At 38.3% G+C, this 23779-nt stretch overlaps 1 protein-coding gene across 1 annotated transcript in view; it reads right to left on the bottom strand.

Annotated features, from left to right (window-relative positions):
• Positions 1-303: 303 nt before the first annotated feature.
• Positions 304-23779, bottom strand: part of si:rp71-46j2.7 — a 31479-nt gene continuing 8003 nt past the window's right edge. The window contains exons 3-16 of the mRNA XM_038303994.1: positions 22053-22266; positions 19828-19970; positions 16305-16479; positions 16104-16159; positions 14364-14554; positions 14165-14275; positions 13921-14046; positions 9891-9989; positions 9658-9816; positions 4144-4741; positions 1447-1510; positions 1183-1355; positions 1018-1106; positions 304-934 (exon numbers count right to left, since the gene is read on the bottom strand). Of these exons, the coding sequence (XP_038159922.1) occupies positions 836-934; positions 1018-1106; positions 1183-1355; positions 1447-1510; positions 4144-4741; positions 9658-9816; positions 9891-9989; positions 13921-14046; positions 14165-14275; positions 14364-14554; positions 16104-16159; positions 16305-16479; positions 19828-19970; positions 22053-22266 (2297 nt within the window). The 3' untranslated portion in view covers positions 304-835. The remainder of the gene's footprint in view (positions 935-1017; positions 1107-1182; positions 1356-1446; positions 1511-4143; positions 4742-9657; positions 9817-9890; positions 9990-13920; positions 14047-14164; positions 14276-14363; positions 14555-16103; positions 16160-16304; positions 16480-19827; positions 19971-22052; positions 22267-23779) is intronic.

Raw genomic sequence — 23779 nt, forward strand, 5'->3', positions numbered from 1 at the left:
GACTCAATTTCAAAGTGTTTTAGAAACAGCAGCCTTAAAGCCATCGATATATTAAGGCTGCAATGATTGTTTTATTCCATAACTGTCTAATGTCAGCAATTAGCATCATATCTAAAGGTACACTGATGATGGGTTTAATACCTACACTAACACATTAATTTATCATCTGAAAAACAAAAAACCACAACTGATAACATTTTATGTTCAGCTGGAAAGAAAATAAATATAATTGTGCTTTCCTCAGTTTCTTTGAATGAAATATCTTTATTCAAATATAAAAACAAAACCTGAATATAAACAAAGTGATATTACATATTTTATTTGGAATACATTTTCAAGTTCCACACATTTACTTCAAGCTATGTGCGAGGAACTGACCGTTTTGACAAATTGTGTGCAATGAGAAAATCTGAGCTTTTATATTTTCACAAGACAAAACAGAAAAACAAAAACAGAAGAAGAACCCTTTAGGTAAACAAACACCTTTAACATATGAAGTGCTTTAAGTGACGAAAATCATTTTGGAAAACAGAATGTATGAAGTGACATCTGTACCCAGAAATAAGGGTCACTTCTTCCTTCCTGAGATCATCAGTAATATTCTGACTCCCAGATATAATTCCTGATTTCAGTCGAGTTCAGCATCAACACATGAATGTGATGAGAAGATCATTGACAAAAACAAATATTCACAGTGTGTCTGAGGTAAAACTAATGACAGAAAAAGGCATTTTTCACATTCATACTGAGGTGGTCCAAACGATTAGAAGGCAATTATAAATATCTTCAATATTTAAAAAGTGGTCACACATAAAATAAAGGCAGGTTTCACAGATCAGTTGGCCCCGTTTGTCACTTTCTGAAGAACATTAGCACTTAAGTGTAGAGAGTTGTCTTTGGGCAGAAATTCCCTCAACAGGAAGGCAAGGAGTGTCTGTTATGAAAGAAAGAGGAATGAACATTTTCAAAGTGAAATCTCTGAATGAGACGGAGAGGTTCTGATAGTCAGATACTCACATAGATCAGAGTTTTGTTTTCCTCTCGGTTCTGGAACAGATTGAAAACCGACTCCACATCCGTCTTCTTCAGAACCAGATAGTTAGAATCTAAACAGAGAGGAGACGGTCAGGTTTCCTTGGTCAAGCAACACAAATGTGTCTGAATTAAGAAGGTGTGGGCTACATCGAGCGTTGATGAGGTTGTGCGCTCGCTCTCTGGTCTCGTCCTTCTCCTCGTCCGTTCGAGGGGCGGCGACCTGCTGGATCTCCGGCCACAGCTTGCTGCACAGAGCGTCGATATAGGCAGCCATCTGCTCCTCTGTTGGGTTTAACTTATTCAGGAAGGAATTTAATTTCCTGGAGAAAAACAAGACAGCAGGCTAAGCCAAAGAAAAAAGAAAAAAAAATCAGTATATGAAACATGGAAACATGTTAATATCCAACTTACTTCTTCAAGATAGGCATCACAGGTTTCAATATGGCGTCAAAAATGTTGATGAGGATCGAGTTTCCTGTGAAAGATTCACACAATGTGATGACATTCATTTTTAAACAAGACATAAGAATAACACCAATAGTGCTATTAAGTGATGTCCAGGTACACTTCAATAACTAAATACTGTGAACGATTTCAGTGTCTTTTGTTGCTCATTTCAGGTATAGATTTATTGCATACGCAATGGAATATTTCAAGCCTTCATTTTTTGTACCTTTGATTATTATGGCTGACTTAATGAAATCCCAATTTAAAAGGTGTTTAAATGTTATCTAAGGGCAATATTTTCCAAACTGCATCTACAGTCGACAGTCACGGACAGTCTCCAAAAGGAGGGGTATTCACCCAATGTTATGGCTGAAGAAGTAAGACTGTGTTCAAGTATGTCCATAGAAAGTTGAGTGGAGAAAAAAAAAAGTGCAGTGGCCAAAGTTGACCAGCACCAGGAACAACAGCAGCCTTAAGAGGATGGCTCAGTAAAATCTAGCATACAGACATCTAATTTCTTCAGTCAAGTGATCTCTAAGCTTGGGTCAAAGTCAGACGTGTCTGATGTGAACCAAGGAGAAAGACTATTTGATTGTTGCTCTGTAGTCCAAAGTCCTTTGTTCAGATGGAAAGAAGGTCTACATTTCATTTGGAAATCAAGACCTCAGATAAAAGGTTGAGAGGACTAGAATCCACTTTCCCAAAGGTCCAGTGCCATTTTATTCCAGAAGGCTTTTGGTAGACAGGAGTGCATAATGTCCTTACCATATTCAGGTTCTGTGACTGCAGAAGAGGCCTGAAACATTAACCCTCCTCCACCAAAAAACAAACCCTAATCAACAGTTTTTCACAGCCCTGTCATATAAGTGTCCTCATATTGCATAATTCAGCCCAATATAGGTCCATGCGTCACAGACTCTGAACCATCGTCTACATCGTTTCCCAGCCCCCTGTCATTATCCATGTTGCCATCAGTGTTTTTCTAAAAGCAATCTGGCCTCAAACTGGACAGATTTTATTAATTTTTTCCTGTGCTGTTACAGCCGTTACATCATGTCGTTATTAATATGTAAGAAAGTAATGAACCAGTTTGGACAAATGAAGGAATAGAAAGTATAGATATTTTTGTTTTTAAATGTAATAGTGAGTAAAAGTTGAAAAACTCCTAAATACCAAAAAAAAAAAAAACAACTTGACACCTCTGATAATAAATGTCAACAATTTACCATTTCTTCAATATCCAACAAAACAATCTCTACCTAATCCTAAATCTTTTCACAGCCAAACAGCTTTTAGAAAGAAAAGAAAGGCTTTTATCAGAAAGTCTAAATAGGGCTTTTAAAATGTGTTTTCCTTATTCCATTATTTAACTTCAACATGCTAACCCAGTGTTTGTTGGGACGTTCAGAGCTTGAAAGACTGACAACCCTTAACCTAATCAGAATAAAATGTTTTATTGCCAAGTTGTGTTTTTATATATAAGAGGAACAGGCTTTGATGAGGAAACTACACAAACAAAACAGACCTGAAGATCAATAGACTTCACAATGTCTATGAATGGTTTCATTACCCCACCCACACTGATGGTCATTAACAAATATCTGTGTGCTTCAGACCACCAAAGAGAAGAATCTGCTGATTTTTAAAATGATTGACTCCTGCTGATGATCACTGAAATCGATTTAATTCACTAATCTATACCTAAAGCAGGGGTGTGCTTCGTTTTTCTACTTAGCCTGTATCTTTACATGTGGTTACAGACCAGTAGGGGGCGTACATTTGACCAAACTCCTCCAACTCTAAGAGAACTTCATAAAAATGGTTTATTTCACTTAAGGCACTGTTAACGCTCAAAGGCTACAACTGTCTGGGCTTCAGAACAGCAAACTAAAATCCATAAAATGTAGCTGTTTAGCTCTTTTAAAATGCAGGCGGCTTTTTTGTAAAGTTTCCAGAGGCTAATCTGTCATTTCAACCTTTAAGCAGCTGTAATGAAGGGATATGCTTTCCTCTAAGCAACTCTTAAAATGCTGCGCACTCATGTCATGTTAGTGTCAGGTATTCAAGTTCACCGCTGCCACGTTTATTCACAAGACAAAGAGCCACCGTATCATTTATGCCATTAATTACGTGATGTTTGCTGTAGGTGGCCAATTCATCAGTGAAGTTATTATGTCTGCTAGGGCTACTTTATTAAAACATGCCTCTGCAGCAGCTGCTTTCATTTTAGATTTTACCGACTCTGCATGATTTCTCTCCATCGCTGGCTTTGTACAAACTTTTCCTTTTTAAAACAGTTTTTCTAAATATAATTTTCAAGGCTGCCAGCTGTCAGTTTTTCATTTCCTCTTAAATATGAAAGTGCTACCCAGCGCTTATAAAAACAAGCCATGCTCTCAGCCCAAAATAACGGGTGCTGATTAATGGAGAGTATGTTGCAGGATTTTGCTTCCTGAGGCAAGTTTCAGGTCTCTACAGGCAGTGTTTTTATTTTGTCAGCCACAGAAACAAGCTGAAACAACCAGCTGTCAAGTCTTCAGGAGGAAAGGGAGAGAAAGAAATCAATAATGGAAAAAAAAAGAAGCAAAAATGACAGTGTGCTTCAAACCCCGCTGTGAAGACCACATGACTGTATGATCCAACATTAAAGAGTAAACAAACCTGATATTTCTTTCAGCAGATCAAATATGGCTTTGGATGACTCCAGCTGCTCCCAGTCGATTTGGCCTCTCTGACACCGTGGGTCCTCCCCTCTCTGCAGAGTGCCTTGTATTGTCTCCTTCCCTTTCGTCTTGCCCGCTCCACCTGACATCCTGAAACCCATCCTCTCCTTTTTATTCGACTTCGAACAGCAGCTGAGATGCGACAGCTCCTCTGCTCCCGCATGCTGTGCTTCATCAGACTGCTCCTCATCTCCGCTGGCCTTTGCGGAGCACAGAGACTCCTGTGACCTGGATTTGGTCAGTCCTTTGATGATCATTTTGAAGTGAGAGGTCAAGGTGTTATCAGACTCTTCTGGTTTCTCCTGGAAACAGTTTCCAAGCAAGGTGCCAGCATTAGCAGAGAGCTGCTGGTTAACCTCTGCCTCCCCGGCCTGTGTGGGAGGGGAATTATACTGGGAGACGACAATCATTGGGAGCGGAGAGCCGTTCTGAATCGGAGTGGAATTACAATGATGCTCTACAGAAAGGGGGAATGATTCAAGTTGTGAGGATGGCACTTCGCTTTCTTGGGAGACTTCTGTCTGCAGGCTGGAGCTCTGCAAAGAAAACAAGAACAGTCAGGAAGTGGCAGGCAGCCAACCCTGAGGGAGCAGCCTTCGTAATGAATTAAAGATAAAAACTTTCAACAGGTTCAGACACTAAAAATATCAATAAGTTTTAAAAAAAGTTTAGCCCCCCCCCAACTGCAAACAGCTGGTCCTATTCCTAATCTTTAAGAAATTTACCTCCATTAGATCGTTTTACTTTATAGATCTAGACATGAACACTTTGACCATAATATTAATAAAATAATCAAATAAAGGTAGGATGTGAGTGTTTTGGAAGTTCCTTTGTTTACAGTCTGAAGGGTGAGGCGCCGAAAATAAAAGTTCAGATGTTATAAATGTGAATGTTGGCAAAAGACCAGAGGGGTTTTCTATTAAACGCCACCAGAAAACCCAGACTTAGACACCCTGTCTTAAATAATGTTAGGTAAAATATGTCAAGACTTCATAAAGGATTTTACCCAAAAATGCCTCGTTTGCTTAATTTCACCAACACAAGATTGGTTCAACTAATCAGTGTTATCAGACACACAAGCAGAGTTCACAGATAAACCACAGCAAAAAGTGCTGTAACCATGTTTCCCTGCTGCAGAAGCAGCAGCTTCTGGTAAAGGCCTAACAGGAGCTCAGAAATAATGGGGAAAAAAATGTATCAAAATACTGTTGCCTTTAAATAAAATGAGGGAAAGGAGATTATAGGCCATCACTGATATATTAAATGTCTTCTGTAAACAGTGCGCTGCTGTGTAACATCGTATACTCTGTCCTTCTGCACATGTGAGCCCCGTTAGGGCTGTGAAACATTCAGACTGGAGTCTGATGGTGGATGCATTTAAGAAGTAATCTCAACAAACAAAAAACATTTCCAGGATGTTGCCCTGAACACTAAATTAACATCACTGTTGGACAGCATCTCCTAGCCATGCTGTACATTGTAGACTTTCACCTTAGATGCAAAAAGAAGCACATCTACAGATCCTTCCTCTCAGCTGCTGTCTGACTTTATAATCTTTATGGCTCCAAATAGGCCAAATAAGCATTTATAACCATGTAACTGGCAACAAGTGTTCCTTATCCAGTGACAAATAATTTGCACACTTTCTAACAGGGTTTATATGCCTCTTATTTTCACTCCTATGTGAATGACACCCAGATCCATTCTAGAAAGCCAAATGCTATATCCCCACCCTCCTCCTTCACCTTCTGACAATCTGACATAACATGTTGGTCCACCTCAAATATCTTGAAACTAAATAGCAACAAAACTGAGACACACCAGGAAGGATCCAAAGCTGTACTACCCATTGCTGGATGATCCTTAATAGCACTTCTATTAGAACCTCACCAGTTCTGCATATTTTCACTTACGGACCATTAATAGACGTTAACTCTCCCTTTTCCTGCACTCTGCATCAATCTAATCTAACTCCTGGTTAGCTCCTACAGGTTACTGGAGCTCTCTTCTTCTTAGCCTCTCTCAAAAATCCCACCATAATCCTTTAAGTGGTTCAGAATTTAGCCATTTCATCACCAAAAAACCTTCATTTTACCACAACACCCCAGTTTTACAGCGGCACCATCCCTTTTAAAAGAATAGAGTGCTTCTTTATACATTCAGGGCCATCCACTGTAGAGTGCCACTCCCTCCTGCACCCTTAAATCCTCCTCTTCCATTCACTGTACAGTTGCTCCTGCCCGACTGAGCACCATGGAGAACCTCTGGAATTTTCTCCCTCCAGTCATCCGTAATACTAAAACCCTCTCCTAGTTCAAGTCTTGACACAAAGCCCATTTGTTCAAGAATGCTCACTCTCTGTGATTCTGTGACTTTTAAACGTCTTGTTTTGATGCTGTTTTATTCTTACACTGCTTGATTTGACCACAATCTTTCAGCTCTAATTGTGCATTTTTATTAATAACTACAAAGTATCTCTTTTTTTAGAAGTACGTTTTTTCCCCTTCTACTGTACAACTTTATATTTCATCCTGTGTGTACCTGCAAGTCACACATGAATTTCCCCACTCTGAAAAAGAAAATCACAGAGCTATTATAGACTGAAACTATTTACAATAAACTGCCAAATACGGTAGTGGCAGCATTGCGCAGTAAAGACACAAGTCGCATCCTTTTGCTCTTTTTTCCCCCCCAAAAAGAAATAGAGGGTATTTCACTGCATTTCATTGGTTCAAAACATTTCTGTATTTCAGGCTAATGAATCTATTGGCTTCTGGCACAAATTATTTGAGAGTTTGTGAATTCTAAAATCTCACAACAATTTGTTGCAAGATAACCCTTTTCTAGCAGTGGTACAAAAACCGAGGAGAGTTGATGGAAAAAGAATAGATTGAGCTAAAAATAGTGAAGCCCTGAAAGAGATCAGCTAAACCCTGCAAAAAAAAAAAAAAACTTGAAACATTATCTTGCTATCCTAGCATGTTTATGTGTTAGGACAACCAAATCCACGTCCAGACTAAAATCCATTTGAGGAAAATGTGCAGGAAAAAAAGATTCTTTATTCATAGATGTTCAATCTTGAACTATATAGGAGGTACAATAGAAAAAGTTACAGTCATGTAAAGTTAATAAAAATTATCAAAATGACGAAGAAAAATAGCCATGAATCAAAATATTTATGCATAGCTGCTTTTCAGAAAAGAAAAAAAATAAATCTTCCACTTCACAATTATATTCAGTCTCTTTCCCTATAGCACACATCGAAGTTTGTGGTTTTAACACGAAAATGCAAAAAAGCTCAAGAGATGTACTCTAAGTAGTTTTGCAAGACCTTGCACCGTAACAGATCAAACAGAGGAGTAACATGAACCTCTGATCAAAGAAACACGTTCAGCTGCACCAGGTCAGCTTTGCAGGTCAGTGATCCTCTTCTGTTGAAGTGTGCTCTGACAAATGTGCTCACTCTGCAGAGATGAACTCTTTCTATTTCAGTTTCCACATGGAGGAGCAACCTTAAGCAGACCAACAAACACAGGCACCCTAGAAAAGGTCAAGATTAAAAAGACCATTTGAAAAAAAAAGACGCATTTTAAACTTGGAGCAAAGTCCAAAGCGATTAATGAGAATGACACAGCTATTCATTAGTCAGTTCTTTTTTGAAAATTTGGTTTCCAATTTAGGATCGTTTTTTTAAACATATGATCTTAAGCTTTTGATTAGGTATAGAAACAGACTATTATAATTTAATGTTTACAATAAATATTTTTTTTATCTCCTTCCCATTTCTTATTTTTGCATCTGGAAGCTCTGTGCAGAACATTTTTAGGAACCATCAGCACAAAATAGGAATTCTGGCCATTTCATTATTCATCTTAAAATTTCGATGAAATATATTTTAGTCACTCAAGCAGAACAAAGAAATATTCACAAATGGAAGAAGCTGTAACAAGAAAAACATGTTAAATATACTAGAAATGTTGCTGGCTGCAGGAAAGATGAAGTTGGTGGTTATTCTAAAATTACGTCAAAGAATTAGAGATCATTTGGTGAAAGTCATCCTGGCCTCTGTAATAACGAGCCTTCTCACAACATTAATAACAGATTGCTGTTTTCTAAAACCAATTAGTATTGAAAATAAAACAACAACCTAGACTTCCACTTTAAACCTTTCAGTTAAACTGAGTAACACATGCAGGACATTTGTGGCTTCTTTCTTCTAATACTATAGTGACAGAAAATAATGAAAAAAAAAAAATCAAAGCAGATCAAATAGTTTTCATATTATTAAGGGCATTTTAATCTGTGGGTTCAATGTTATTATCCAAGCATAACTGAAGGAGATCAAATCTGAACGGATTCATACTGAATATTTTACCAATTAACCAGAATTTACGACCCAGGCTAAATAAACTAAGAAATGTTTGAGCTCATTTGTGAAGCTTTCTTTTTTTTTTTTTTCATAAAGCAGAGTAATAGTGATTTTATGCTGGTTGCTAATGGACTCCCAAACGGCATCTCAACAGAAGCTGACAGCATACTGATGAGGGTGTGCTCTGTCATTCCAGCCTGCTGTGCACATCCACTTTTTTAAAAGACGCACACACAGCAAGAGGAGAGTGTGTCTTTTCTTTTGGCAGGCATTTGTACTGCTGGATAAAAACCACATAAATTCCTCCTCACACCTCTGAGCCAGGTTTATAAGGGCGTCTTTGTAAAAAAAAAAAATGACAAAGCTTTTCAAATATGGCCACACATGTTTTCTGGGGCTGAAGTTGGGTCAAAAAGCATCAGCTTTGTTGTCACTTTGCTACTAAGCTTTTTTGTGTTCAATGTCACATCAGAAAGAATCATTTGTCTAAGCCATCACTTCCCGGCTCTTTGTTGCTTCAATAACTGTCCACACTGTTCTTTAATATCATGTATTCCGTATAGAGTGCACCACCCCCTCCTTTAGTAAAACAGTCACAGAACATGATGCTGCCACCTCTGTACATCCCACCTAAGATGGTGTTTGAAGCTTGTAAGGTTTTCGCTTTTTCTTCCAGATGCAACCATCAATACGGTTTCACCAGACTGCAGGACAATACTTCAGGCCTTTTTCCCTCAATGCATTTGCCAACTTGAATCTGTTTTTTTTTTGGTTCCGTTTCTGGAGTAAAGGCTTTATTTTTGACGAGTAGCCATTAACCCTGTATTGATACAGGAAGAATAATCTTTCTTTCAGTGGAAGAACTGCGGGTGGCCACAGCTCCTACAGTCTAGAATGATTAAAGGGGTTGATCGACTAAAAGAAAGTTCTTGAGTTCCTTTTTTGTCCATCAAATTGACCATTATTACATACTTTATAGAGACAGTATTTCTTCAAGGAAAAGTTATATGAAAAGGTGAATGTATGTGTTTGCAACTCTTGTCTTGAGAATAGTGGACGTAAAAGTGGTGGTGACCCCTTTACCTCTTCTTCCTCTTGCCCAGGAGTGAGGAAGTAGGCCAGACCACTGAGAATCCCCCACACGCCTCCGCTGTGCTCCTCCTCGCTCAGCAGTTTGTCAAGTGGACACAGGAACTGAAAAACCGGCTGAGTGTGGCCGATCATAACGTCAGAAACCAAGTCCTGGAAAATAAAGAAACATGTTCAACAAAAGCCTTTTAGACGTTTATCTGCCATCCTGATCTGAGTTTCCGGACCTGCAGGAAACGCTCAACTGATGCAGTGGCTTCTTCTTTAACCTTTCTGTTGACCTCAGATTCTTCTAATGGAAAAATGGTGGGCAGGCTGGTCGAGTCCTGAAATACAAAAAAAATAAAAATAAATTTTGTACATAACTTGTATCATAACAGTAATACTGCTGCTACAAACTCTGCAGATCTGTGTTAACTTTTTGGGGGGGGACTGCTAGAGTTTTATCTAGGTTTTATCCACTGTTATATTCTGTAAAATTTTTTTAATGCATAAGCACACAGACGTATAATGTATTTCCATTTCGTTTTGTAAATCAACCTACTTAGTTGCATATTTCTTTCATTTTTGAATTACACTCTTAAAAGCATTTGCCTTTCATCTTATGCTCCAATTCTCCAATAAAGCTCACTCCCAGAATCTTATTTCAATGTTTTTATAAATGTTTTACCTTTGTGTGAATCTACCAGCTTTCATTTGTGTCTCACTTTCCTCCTGGGACATTAGAGTTTTCCCACTTCGGGAAAATAAATCACTTTAATACATGTATTTAATTGAAATACTGATACTTAAACAAAAATAAAAAAACATGCAATTGCTTTCTGAATCAAAAAAGGTTATCTTCTCTGTGTAGAGTTAAGCTTTCATTACCTTTACTGTTGTATTATCTTTAGATTTTTAACCTAAAAACAAAGAGGTTGGACACTGAACTCATTATTGGGTCAAAACTTCAAAAGGAATTTCTGTTGGTTGGATGTTAGATACAGAACGCATTATAAATATTATTTCTTCTCTTCTCCCACTTCCGCCTGGATTTTCCTAATGAAATGAAACGTTCTGTTTAACCTAGTTCTGTTTGTGCCTTTCACTCTATCATCTGTCTGTTGTTTATTTTGTGTTGTGAGCTTTGGTTCTGTGGGTGTTTAATGTGCTCTTTGATAAAGTTGACATGGTTATGTCCATTTCTGTTATGTTAAAGGAGCAATAAGTAGTAATAAAGACATGTAGTGTTTCAAATCAGAGCAACATAGAGGCTGCTGCTCTTTTTGCCAACAGGAAATACAAATGCTGCTCTCCGTGTTGGTAACTTTGGAAAATCTCATGTGATTGGCTCAGGAAACAGGAAGTGCATACAGACTACACATTGCATTGCACCTCTGGGTTTGAAAGAAGAAATAATTGACAAAAACATTGGTGATGGAAAGGACTGACCTTTTATATGGAAAATAACTTCCATCCCAGGTGACAATTGAGAATGATTTTGGTGAAGTTTACAGTAAATTTCTTAATTATTGCTCATTTAAATTTTCTTTCTTAAAATTAACTTATTTTACTTTTGCAGTTTTGTTACTCCGGAAAAAAATACTTGCTTTCCTTTTAACCTTGCAGAATATCTCACTAGGAGACAAAAAGACCAGAATTAATCCTTAAATTAATGACTGTGGTAACTTTAAATAATTATTGCAAACATTCCTCCTGCTGCCTCTTTTGCGGCCATTTGTTGAAACATGTACAAATCTGTTCATAGTGTGCTGTATCTTAGCAGTAAGACAGAACTTGAAGCATTACAATCTGTTTCTGTCCTAGGCTGCACTTTGGAGGAAGTGGCTGAGCGGAGGATGCTATCCACACCTACATCCATCATGGACAACACCTTCCACCATCTGCACCAGTCTGTAGAGGAACTGACTATTTGATCTGATGTAACAAGCAAATTTCTCCACTGTGAGATCAATAAAGTCAAAGTCAAGTAAAGTGGTGACTGTTACCAAGACTTTGCTGCAGACTCATTTAATCCTGGATGAAAGGCCTCAAACATCAGGCTGTTTGACCTGTACATCCAACAAAAGCTGGATTTTACAGAGATCTAGGGGTTTCTGAGGTTGAACATGTTAACTTATTATTGAGCTCCTTAAACCAGTCCTGGTGTATTTCTGCTTTGAAGAGTGTTTTCTGCAGATGGAGGCTATAGGTTCGGGTAACATAGAGGCAGATCTCTAGGTTTCCCTGCAGAATATCTCACACTCTGCCTCTCGTTTTCTCTTCTTTCCTTAGTTCATCTTGTTGGCCCCTGGCCTTCAATATGATGTTAAAAACAAAGAAAAAGATTGAACAGACCAGGTCGACCTCTACTGCTCTGGCCCCAGTTCTGATTTTCCACATATTTTTGATGGCTTTGGTAGTGAACAGGGCTCAGCCTGAGCGCCCTGACTCGTCTGCAGCTACGCAGCTCTGCACAGATTATTTTTATGCACTGTGGCTTCTGACACATTCCAGGGTTTCCACTACATATAATTGGTTGTGCAGCCACAGTGCAGCATAGATAAAAGCCATCAAATCTTGAGATGAATAAAAACAAATCTGTTTAAACACTGTAAAGCATTTGGTTCAAATTAAATGTTCAAATTGACTATCTGGCAAACCAATACTGCAGGCTGCTGTCCGTTTTGTAGTGAAGCCAGCTGGTGGATTAAGTCCACTGGTAGCTAAAGCTCTGCTCTCTAATAAAGGACCTCTAGAGTCAAGTGTCCAAAGTTAACTGAGCAATTCTGTCATTATATTTAGGAACTTTTCAAACCCCTCAAGCAACTTCTTTTCAAACAGCGACTAAAGATAAACTGACTTCTGATGTTTTGGTGAGTTTAGCACCTTTACCTAAAAGCAGCTCTATAGTTACAGGCTGGTACCAGTAGCCAAAGCTGCCCTAAGTCTGTCCCTCCTTCCCTCAGAGCTGTCTCACAGGCACAGTCCCTAAAGCTGCCTTGTCCCTAAAGCCCTGGATGCAACTAAGCAGATAGACCAGCTCTGTTTCCCCACTTAATACATATAACACATAAAAAAGGTACTGATGATTCCACCCTGGATTATAAAGCAGGGAATAAATATAATGTTAATACAGTTTTTAATCCCATCATTTTCTCTATAGATGTATGTATGCATGTGGGTTCCTGCAGTGTCTAAATATTCAAACTTTATTTCATACAGTTAAGTAAACCAACATTGTTTTTTTTTTTTATATTTTAATGACAGTGATATAGTTATTTATCATAGTTTTTTTTTCCTCCAGATGAGCATGACCCTAAATTAGGCCACTACAGAAAAAAATGAAAAATCCTAACGGGAAACTGGCATTCTCTCCAAAACAGCCCCATCTTGGATCAGACCATAAAAGCTGACCTAAGCTCCCAAAGTGATCATATCTCACTTTTATCTTTTCATATCATTGCCAAATAAAACTGTAAGATAAAACGATTCTGTGCCAGGGTCTATCATCATTAATTTATCATAAATGTATCTGGTATTATGTCTTAGATACAGGAGCCAGGACCAGCTCTACAGGGGCCCCTGGCCTCTGTTGGCCCCCAATCTAGAACCGCCCATGTCTCTGGATAAGGGATTGTGGTCAGATCCTTAAACCTCCTCTTCAATGATGAAGCTCTACATTAATAACCAACTACTCCTTCCATGTGTATTCCTGCAGAGGAAGCTCTGATCCATCCATTTACCTCCTGTTTTGCAGGGTTCTATTTGAAATTCTGTTCTGTTTTAGGACACCTGAAGCCCCTTTCGGGCATGGGGCCGCCTAAATTTTCTCCTCATACAAAACAAAGCAGATGTGTTGTTTTCACATTTTAGCCTAAATTAGTGTGTTTAGTGGAAAACAAGCTGTAGAAAAGCCAAGAAATACATTTAATTGAGTGCAGCAATTTTCAGTGGGCTGTTCAACGCTCACTGCACAAACATCAAGTTTCTGTCAAAAAATGTTTTCCAACAGCTTTGCGTTACATTGCATCAGCCAAAAAGAGCAATCTGCTGCATTCGCTTCTCTGCCATATGGTAAATGGTCTGGACTTGCTTTACACAGCTTCCACACAAAACCTCCCTGAGCCTCAAAGATCTGTCCGTCAACTATTTTGGCCGCAGCATCATAAATGTAATGAAGATGGCTCCTAAAACACCTGTTATTATAACATCTTTAGAAAATTGTTGTAATTGGAATGAACAAATCATATCACGGCGCTGCTCACGGCTTTTTACCTGCCATCTGTTGCGGAAATGAACAACATCCATGTAAGTCTTCTTAATATCCCACTGTAAATTCTCTGGGCTGTCCTTTTCCTCCACATGGACCGTAAAGATTAGCTCGTTGTCCTCCCAGTCAGCCTGAAACAGCAGCACAAACATTAACAATCCAAGGAGACGCATTCACAGGGCCTCTGCGGGCAGATAACGGCCTTACGAGGCCCTCCTCACCACCTCGCTGATGTCTTAACCCACTCACATGAGGGATGCTGACAGCCCAGCAGCCCACGCGCCACATCTCATAAGAAAGTTTGAATTCCATCATGTCCTCCTGGACGCTTGCAAGATAGTCGTCCAGATCGCTGTCTTCCTGAAGGAGGGAAAAGAAAAGCAGCAATTAACATGTCAGGTTCAACAAACTTAATTTTAACGGTTTGTGTGATGGGAAGCCGTCTCACCCTTTCAGAATCCTGCTGGCTGGAGAGCGAGCCCTCCTTGCTGCTGGCATCGACCTCGTCGGCTCCGTCTCCCTGGATCGCCATCAGCCTCATAACCAGCTCTTGCTCCATCTTTTTTATCTTCTTCTTCTTGGCCCTTTTTGACTTCATTTTGTCAACAAATTTGGTCCATCCTTCTCTTAACTTATGACCTGAAACGTATTATGCAAAAATATATTAATTTCATTAAATTAAAAAAAGATGCATTTTACTGTCAATTTCAGTGTCAGAGGAACCCTCAGTGAAGGATTCCCCCCCAAATAAAAAGCTGTTATGTGTAACACGCACATTTATTTAGCTCCCTTGAGCTAATACCTTGTAGCTCCATGTTTTATTGCAAGTACAGCTGTGTCTTTTGTGGAATGTCGATACCAGTTTTCTGTAGAAAGACATTTTTTGCCCACAAATGTTGCTTTTTGTAAAATTACCTCAGCGTCTATCAGGTTGGATGGAGAGCATTTGAAAATATCAACCTATAAGTCTTGTAGTAAAAGTCTAACTGGTGATTAATCTTTGATCTGTTCCCTGCGAACAACCTATGACTCCCTGTTTAGGTTCTTTATCCTGCTGGGAATTTAACCTTCAACCCACTCTCCAGTGGTTGCAGCTTCCACAGGTTTTCCAGTCAGCTTCATCCATCCATACAGTCATGGTGATAAAGCTGCTGACAGTTTCCATGTCCCTCCCGCAGCATGATGCTGCTACCACCACCATGTTTAACCAGGCGGATGTTATGTTTTGAGGTGTAGTGTTAGTTTATAGGCTCTGACTATTTTTTATTTATTTTTTTATTCCACTCTTTAATAAGTTTAGATAAGGAGGTAGACGCGAATGGTCATCTCATCTCCTGAGCTTTAGATCCATACTTTCCACAGTTATCTCATGGCTGTTTCTTATTCTTCTTATCTACATTAACTGGTCGGTTTTAGTGGGCAGAAATAACTTGCCAGCATTAAAATAGAACCTTTTGTTCTCTAACAAGCCTCTGGGGGTTATCACTCATCAGCTGGATTTATACTACTCTCTATTAACCAGGTGTCTTCTGGAAACAACTGTTGCACCATTCTATTCAGGTGTCTCAGTGCAAAGGTTTCCAAGTAAAAATGTGAACCAGACATTCTTAAAATATTCATTCGTAAAATTGTGAAAATACATTTTTTTTTTCCTTTTCATTTAAGAATTTAGCTAAACTTTAGTTTAGTTTTCCTCATAACATAAAAAGATGGCATAGAAGTTTGTGATTGTCAGGTCAAAAAAGAAAAGATCTAATTAGATGATTAGAATAAGTGTGAAAAAATGTTGGCTTTAAGTTTGCAAAGAGGATAAACAGTAGATTGAAGAAAAATGAGGAAGGAGAAGGAAAAAAAAAAGCATGATTAGTATTCAGACCTTGAATGTGATCTCTGCAATATTTAAACAAATTGCACTAATTATAACATTACTGCTGTTGGATTCCTTCTGTTCGAAAAGAAAACAGTAACTTATTTGGCAGGCAGCGTGCAGCTTTCATAATTAGCAGCCTAGAGAAACAAAGAACAACTGAGACTAACTGTGCATGGAAGGACCGGCCGGTAAAAATGGAAATGTCATAGTTGGCACCCTGCTGTGTTCCCATAGTGTTTCATCAAACTGTTGTATAAGAAGATATGGAGGTAGGGTTATCTATACTCTAAATGTGAACGAACAAGTCGACAGACGTACCTCTCCTTTTTAATGCGATTCCAGAGCCGGCTGAAATCTCTGCTCCTGCAAAGTTCCTGGGGAAAAAACATCAGAGTCAAAACAAAGTCATGTCAGTTTCAATTTTAAACACAGATGGCTGCTGCTGCTGCAGATTCTTCTTTTTTGAGCCTCACTAACACTCGGTCAGATCAGTGGGGTGCAGAGATGACAGCTACTCACACTTCACTGCCTTCCTCGTCGCCCTCGCCCTCCTGCGAAGCAACAGAGACTCGATCTGGGTCAGATGCCTGCAGCTCCTCTGCAAAGCTTTTCAGGGCTACAATGTCGAGCTGATTCACCACCAGCTGGTTCAGGTTGTCTGGGTCAGACAGCCAATTCACCATAAGGCCCAGACCTGCGAGAAAGAGCACCAGTAAACTTATTGTAATAAATCTAATTAATCACCAGAGAAAATAAACATTTGAAGATATTCAGACTTCTCTTCTTAAACCATGTTCTTTAAATGATTAATATAGCCTCCAAATCTGTAGCTGCAGTCTGACCGAGTATGTGTTGGGGGGAAAAAGTGCTTTTTTTTCCTTTTTTTGTTTAATAAAAGCAGGAAATTTTTCATATCTGCACATAAACTATGAGCTTATCTTGGACTGACATAAAAAAATGGAAACCAAATCCCCAGGCTTTATACAGAGATAAGAAAATCCACCAAGAAACTAACTGAAAGAGCTTTAAATCAAGATGGGGAATATAAATACAATGTTTAGAAACATGAAAATGCTTCCTTTTTATATATAAAACCTTGAAAGCAATGTTTTTTTATGTGGTTGGGCAATTTTATGAGAGCTAAGGCAACACTTGACAACTACTTCTCATTTTTAAAAATACTTTTGAATAAACTTTGCACAGACCTTGATAAAGAGCCACATTTCCATTCAAAATTTATCTGGATAACTTCCAATTAAGATAACCTAAGGCAAAATATATTAAATAAAATGTTGCTTTCTTATCAAGGTTTAAGTGCAGCCCCACAACTTTTTGATTTGCACTACAGTTGAGTTTTTTCTTTCCTTATGTGAAAAGATTTCTGTAAATTCCACATCGGTTTCGGCTTTTCTGTGGCGATGGGAACGCTATCAGGATTTCTGTTAGGTTATCCGCATCAGGACAGAATGCAGGAAAGGTGTTTTCTATGCAGAACGTTGTGCACCGCCAAGCATGTCATGCTGCCAACTAATCTCACCTAAAGGCAGCCCAGCGTGACCGGGTCAGGTTGCAACAGAAGGGATGTTTTCCCTTTTTTCACATGCCGCACAGTCAATAATCATATAGGTCTTTGCTTTTCTTTATATAATGGGAATTTGAGATAAGTAAGCAGAATTAAGAAAAAAAAAGACATGCTTTTCAAGATTTTATAAATGCAAATCTGAAGAGAGAGCAGCAGCTCTTTATTCAGCCACCTGAGTCAATGCTTCTTTCAGTTAGGAACATTTACAGACTTTAATTTACATCAGTTCTGTAATAAAAATCTGAAACTTACTCAGATTAAATACAGAGAAACGTGTAAATATGAGTTTCAAGTTCATAATTTCAATTCTTTAAAGTGTTCAGGTCTTTACTTTGACTAGACCGTTCTAATACAAATAAATATTTAAATATAAAAATTTAATTGTGGCTCTGGCTGCATTTTTGGGTTATTTGCTAGTTGAGAAATGTGAACCTCTGCACCAATCTGATACCTCGACAAGGTTTTAATCACACATTTTTTTGTTTTTAGCTGCATCCATCCTCCCCATCCTTTCTAACAAGCTTCCCTTCTTCGTCTGAAGAAACGCATCCAGACAACAAGCATCTGTTGTCAGATAAAAGTTTTGGTCTTAGCTGGCCAGAGCGCCTTACCACCACTGCTCTCTTTATAGAGACGCACACAATGTAGCGTATAACAAACTCTCTGTGTGTGGTTAATATGCAGAATTCACATTCTGCATATTAACTACCACATATTTGAACAGGTAGATTGGCCATTCTGCATATTACCTACCACATATTTGAACAGATAGATTGGCCAATCAACAGGTAGATTGGCCATTAGACTGGCTATTTTCTCCTAATTCCCATATTTGGTGTATTTCCTTATTGCTGGAGCCTCTGAAGTGTCCTAGTTCCCTACACAGGATTTCTCATGACTCATCTTTAGCAGAAAACTTCCTATTGCCACTTTCATACAAAGGCCATATTTGATGAGTAGATAAAAAAATATATTTTCCAGCCTATAGAGGCTCCAGCCTGCAGTGGCGGATCTCTGTAGCTCCTCCAGAGACACCCTAATGTTATGCTAATCTTGTCTGATTAATGTTTCGCATTAGGTGGGCTGCAATAACTTAGTAGATCTGTGGCCAGCGAATAGAGTACCGCTAAGACTTAGGGCCCAAACAAAACAGAAAAACTACTCAAACCCAGAGTCTTTAAAGCATATTGAGAAAAAAAAAAGGGGCTCATTATGCATAAAAAGGAGAGCCGACTACCCACTTCATATGCAGCAGATAGAGCCAAAAGATTCACTGTCTAGCTGATGCTTGATGCTGTGGGTCTTAATCCAGCGCGAAAGGGGCCTGAACAAAATGTTAGAAACAGATATTTCCACTCAGGTATGCATAATTCCCCAGCAATTTCTGCAATTCTCTCTGAAAATTGAAGAGCTCTGATCCTCATAATAATCTGTCTTGTTTCCAGCTTGAGATTAAAGGAGCCACACGTTCCTCTTTTTATCAAACCGGCAACATGAAAGAAAATGTGTGCATGAGCAGAATAAGTCGGCAATGTGCTCGTTAAGGATCAATTGCACTTCTGAGACATGGCTGGTAGCTTTAGAAAAAAAAGAAGAGGAAGAAAGATGTAATCTTTCAATTCACTTTTAGGATCACTACTGTAAGGCGGTAAGATGCCAACCCTTTATAACTATTTTTTCCCCATTAAAAAAAAACAAACAAGTTAAAAACAAGCCCACAAGCAGTGGAAGTTAATATCTAAATGTTTAGAGAATAGGGCTTTAGCTGTACCCTAAGCATCTTTTATTGGAGCTTTCTCTCTTATAGATACACAGGTAATATACAAAACAATGACTATTGTAAAAGATTGAGCATCACTACAGCAGCCAAAAGGAAGAAAAGTTGGTGATTCAAAGATGTTAAGAGAGCAATCGCCAAATAAACTTCCCCGTTTCATAGGTTTTTAAAACATTTTAGTGATTCTTCCTGCATTTCATAAAAAAAAGAAAAGTATTTCCATCTTTCCCTCTACATGACCTAATCGATCCATTTAACAACGGATCCACATAAGCACTAGTTTCCATTCTTGCCGTGTTTAAATTTATATGCGTGCTCCTGATTCGACCTAGTTCTGCTCATGTTGGAAAAACTATAGAAAAAAGCACCAGCAGGCAACTCAGTATGACAGACCTGCTGAGCTGCCTTCAGATGAAAACTAAAACCTTTCCTTGCAGCAAGAGTCATGAGATAAAAAAAAATTATATCCACAGCTAGAAAAAAATGACAAAACCCTAAAGGAAACTGGAGGATCACAGCAGGAAAATCCATTCTTTTACATACCTTAAAATACCTCTCTAAGCTCTATAATGCGGCTGACGATAAGGGATTACACAGAATTCACACTCTGAAAAGACGTCAAGAGGCTTAGTCCTTGTATAGCACTGTGTTACTGTATGAGAGAAGATTAAGCACTTCCTTACCCTTTAAGGCAATGATCTCATTTAAGGCACAATGGTTGGTTTTATGCCCCCAGAAAGATCTTGGGAAAAGGTTGCGCACCAGAGCGTCAGAAAGCTCTCTGAGAACCGCCATCTCCAGAGCAGCGGAGCTGAACAAGGGGTCTCTGAGACAGAAAACAGAGACAGGAGTCTGAATGTTCATGAGCACCTAAAATCGTGATTCACATACAGTTGTTTGCATTATGCTCCCTTACAGATATTAGGGATTCACTGATCCAAATGTATTCACTTCCCACCCAATTCCAATAATTAAATGTGGAAATCTGTAGATGCCGGTACGTAACCACGATACCTGAGCTCTGTTTGCTCATCATCACTTAGGCCTTCATACATGTCTCTCTACAGGAGTGCATATATAAATATAAAGATTACATGAATATCCCAAAACACAACCTGAGATAAGCATAAAGGTCAGGGAGGGAAGTCATAAAAACAATAAACCATATTAAGAGAAAAAATAAGCAGATGTCAAACTGACTTAAGTTATTACAAAGAAAGAATCCAATAAAGAGATGCTGTTCAAGAGATTTAAACTAACTTACATTTCTTACAAAAATAGATTGAATTCATTTGCCTCTCATGGATCGAAACCAATTTTCATTAATTCCTGATCTAAATTTTTCTTCAATATAGGAACCGATACAAAGAGTAATTGGCGCGTTTCTAACAGATTTGATCATATTTTACAGATTCTCTCAAACTTCCATGTTTTGTTTTAAAAAAATCTAATATTAGAAAAAGATAAGCTCTGATGCAGCTTTCATTAAAAGATGAAGCATCTAGCCATATCAACCGATATAAACAACCGCCCATTCTGTTTGACAAGATAATTGCAGAAAAATTAATTTCTCACCTTGTATTAATATTGATTCGTTTTTGAAAGTCTTCTTGAACATGAAGTCACATCTGTCTCAGAAATATAAGGATGCTGCCTTTTTGTTAATCTAATTTTGTGACCTCATGCCTCATATTTAGTTTTAGGATGCCTGCTTAAACTGATTCATTCAGTTTCAGTACGGTTAAACTAAAAATGCTAATATGCAATGTTTTCATATCATGTAGTATCTATACATTTTTAGGTTCTCCAAGTACATTAAGCAGTAATGTCAGATAAACAAGATAAGCTTAGGTAGATTGACTGATGCAAACTGCTTTTTTGTCTTGTCATTTCATCTTCACAATATTATCATGTCCTCTTTAAGTCATTAAGGAGTTAAAATAACTAAATATGCTTTAACAAATCCAAATGATGCTAGATTATTTTTTTTTTTGCGTTCTAATGAGATTGTTATTTATAAAGAAAAAAAAAAAGATATCCAAACCAAGCTGGCAACCCTAACATTAAGATTTAACTGTCTTTCCCCATCTGCTAAAAGATAGACTATTTTATGACCTATAACTGAGGAAAAGAGTCATACATGGAGGAATTCCAAGTAGAGAAACTATTTGGACAAAATATACCTAAAATCCCATCTCAAATTAGCTAACAATATACATTTTAATATTCTTTAGGAGTATAAGCTAAAAAAAAAATCTGTTGAACAATGAGTTAAAACATTTGAAAGGGTATGCATCCTGCTTTATAAAACTAAAACATCGTGATGATGTGGAGCTGATTTTATGGAACCATAAATCACTTCCCTACCAGAGGAACAATGTCCTGCCATCAGATTGTGACTTTGCACACTGTTTATACAGCAGCACGCTGATCCCAAAGACAAGCAATTCAACTTATGAATACATCCAGAAGAAAATAAATAAATATTTTGGGTGGTCTGGTCAAAGTCTGAACTTGGATCCAATTGAGATACTTTCGGTGAGTTAAAGACTATTAGTTGTTGTAAACTCTGCCCAACTGTTGGCATAAGCCAGCGGGTTTCTGGGCTATGTTAGTTTGGAAAGCTTTTATGCACCCAATAAATTCAATTCTTATTTGCATATCACAGTTTGTTTTTACTCTGGTTACTTTTGTCCGATGGACAAATTTGATGAGATCAAGCATTTAAGTGACAAAAACAAAACATCTTAAATGTAATACAACACAGCACAACCACAGGTTGTTGTGCTGTGTTGTTAAAGTAACAAGAATTTCCTGGAATCAAGACGTTTTACTGGGTCCAAAGAGTAACCGAAGTAGCAGCTGCAGGAATTTCTATATACATTACAAGAAAGAGGAAAAGTCTTACCGGTCAGACTGCTTTGCATTATGCAAGTGCTGCGTCAAAATCTTAATGGAGCCCACAACGGCCTGGCAAACATCAAAGTCCCTGGCTCTGTCGATGATGCGGTCGATTACAAAGTCGAAATCCCTGCTGAGCACCTTGTGCAGAGGCTGCTGCTCGCAGGGCTCAGGGACGCCGTACCAAGGCAGAACCAGCTGAGCGTAGGCGCACTCGAACACTGAGAAGATTTGTCACAAAGTCAGTGAGTCACAGTAGAATAATCCCACGCACACCTCCTGCACATCAATATTAAAAAAATAAAAACAAAAAATAGAAGCTGGTTCAAATTTCAAGCTATTTATTTATTTCATTTGCATTTATTTAAAACAGTCAGAACAACTTCAGGTTAAAATAATCATAATTTCAAACCCAGGCACAAATATTCATGAAAAGATTCTCCTCTGAACAGTTTGGGCTTTGTGGGATGAACATAAACTTAAGAGAGCTTTGGTCTTTAACGCATAAAAGAACATTTTTATAAAGTCTTGCCCATGGTGTGAAAGTCACTTTGACATGTTCTGCAGCACAAAGAAACACCAGCATGGTGACATCAGATAATGGTGCCCTCACACAAGAAAACCAGTAACAGTCTCTGACAGTTTTTCCCGTCATGTATAACCTCTCTGTTGAAGCTTAAAAGAGCACTGCATTGCCTCCATTTCTCTAGTTTATATTCAGAGTAATTCACCCTTTTCTCTTGTTTATTTAGTCTATTCCTAATTATTAGTGACTTTATTTCCGTTATCAGTCATTTATTCATACAGTGGTTCCCAAACCACCTCTTGCTGTCTCCCAAAATCTTGTGAACTGCTGTTCTAACTACAGTTTATAAGCCTGATACTTCAAATCTAGAACTGCAGAAGCCTTTCAGGTGAGAGATCTCTATGAAACAGGGAGGGAAGTCCGGCTGAACTAAGGATTGTTCTGCCATTTATGGCCGACAACCAGTGAGCTCCTTTAATCATTCTTCCTTTTAACTCTGACCAAACTTTCCAGTCTTTTATCAGCAAAAAAGCAAAATCACATGAAGTTACCATGTTCTGAATAAAAACTTATGCATTTGGTACTACATGGCTGGACTTTTGTAATTCTATACCATCAGGAAGTTCACAAACTGTAGTTAAAAGCCTTCAGTTGATCCAAAATGCTGCAGCCAGAGTTCTGAGGAAAATTAGAGAGATTATATCTCTCCTATCCTGGCTTCTCTTCATTGGCTTTCTGTTAAATCATGAGCAGAATTTAAAATCCTCCTTCTCACATAAAAAGGTTTAAATGACCAAGCTCCATCTTATATCAGAGATATGATTATTTCTTCTGTTTCTAACAGAGCACTTCACTCTCAAACTGCAGGTTTACTAGTGGTTCCTAGAATTTCTAAGGGTAGGCTTAAAAGTTTTTTTTTTATATAAAGCTTATAGTTAGAGTGGCTCAGGTTATGCTATCTCTAAAGTTATGCTGCTATAGGCTTAGAATGCTGGAGGACATAGGGACCCCTTTTCATCATTCCGCTTCTTTCCATCTCTTCTCCCATTCTATGGTATTTGTTAAGGCTAGGCTCTCTGCTTTTTCTCATCATAGTAGCTTCACTTGGTCTGTTTTCATTTGGCTGTGACACCAGCCCGGAGAGATCAGCTGTACTGCTGCCATCAACACCTTTGTTAATAGATGTTGGAGCCTGGCCTGTTTTTCCC

This window comes from Cyprinodon tularosa, unplaced genomic scaffold, assembly GCF_016077235.1.
Source record: "Cyprinodon tularosa strain WSP-4 unplaced genomic scaffold, ASM1607723v1 ctg522, whole genome shotgun sequence".
NCBI classification, from domain to species: domain Eukaryota; kingdom Metazoa; phylum Chordata; class Actinopteri; order Cyprinodontiformes; family Cyprinodontidae; genus Cyprinodon; species Cyprinodon tularosa.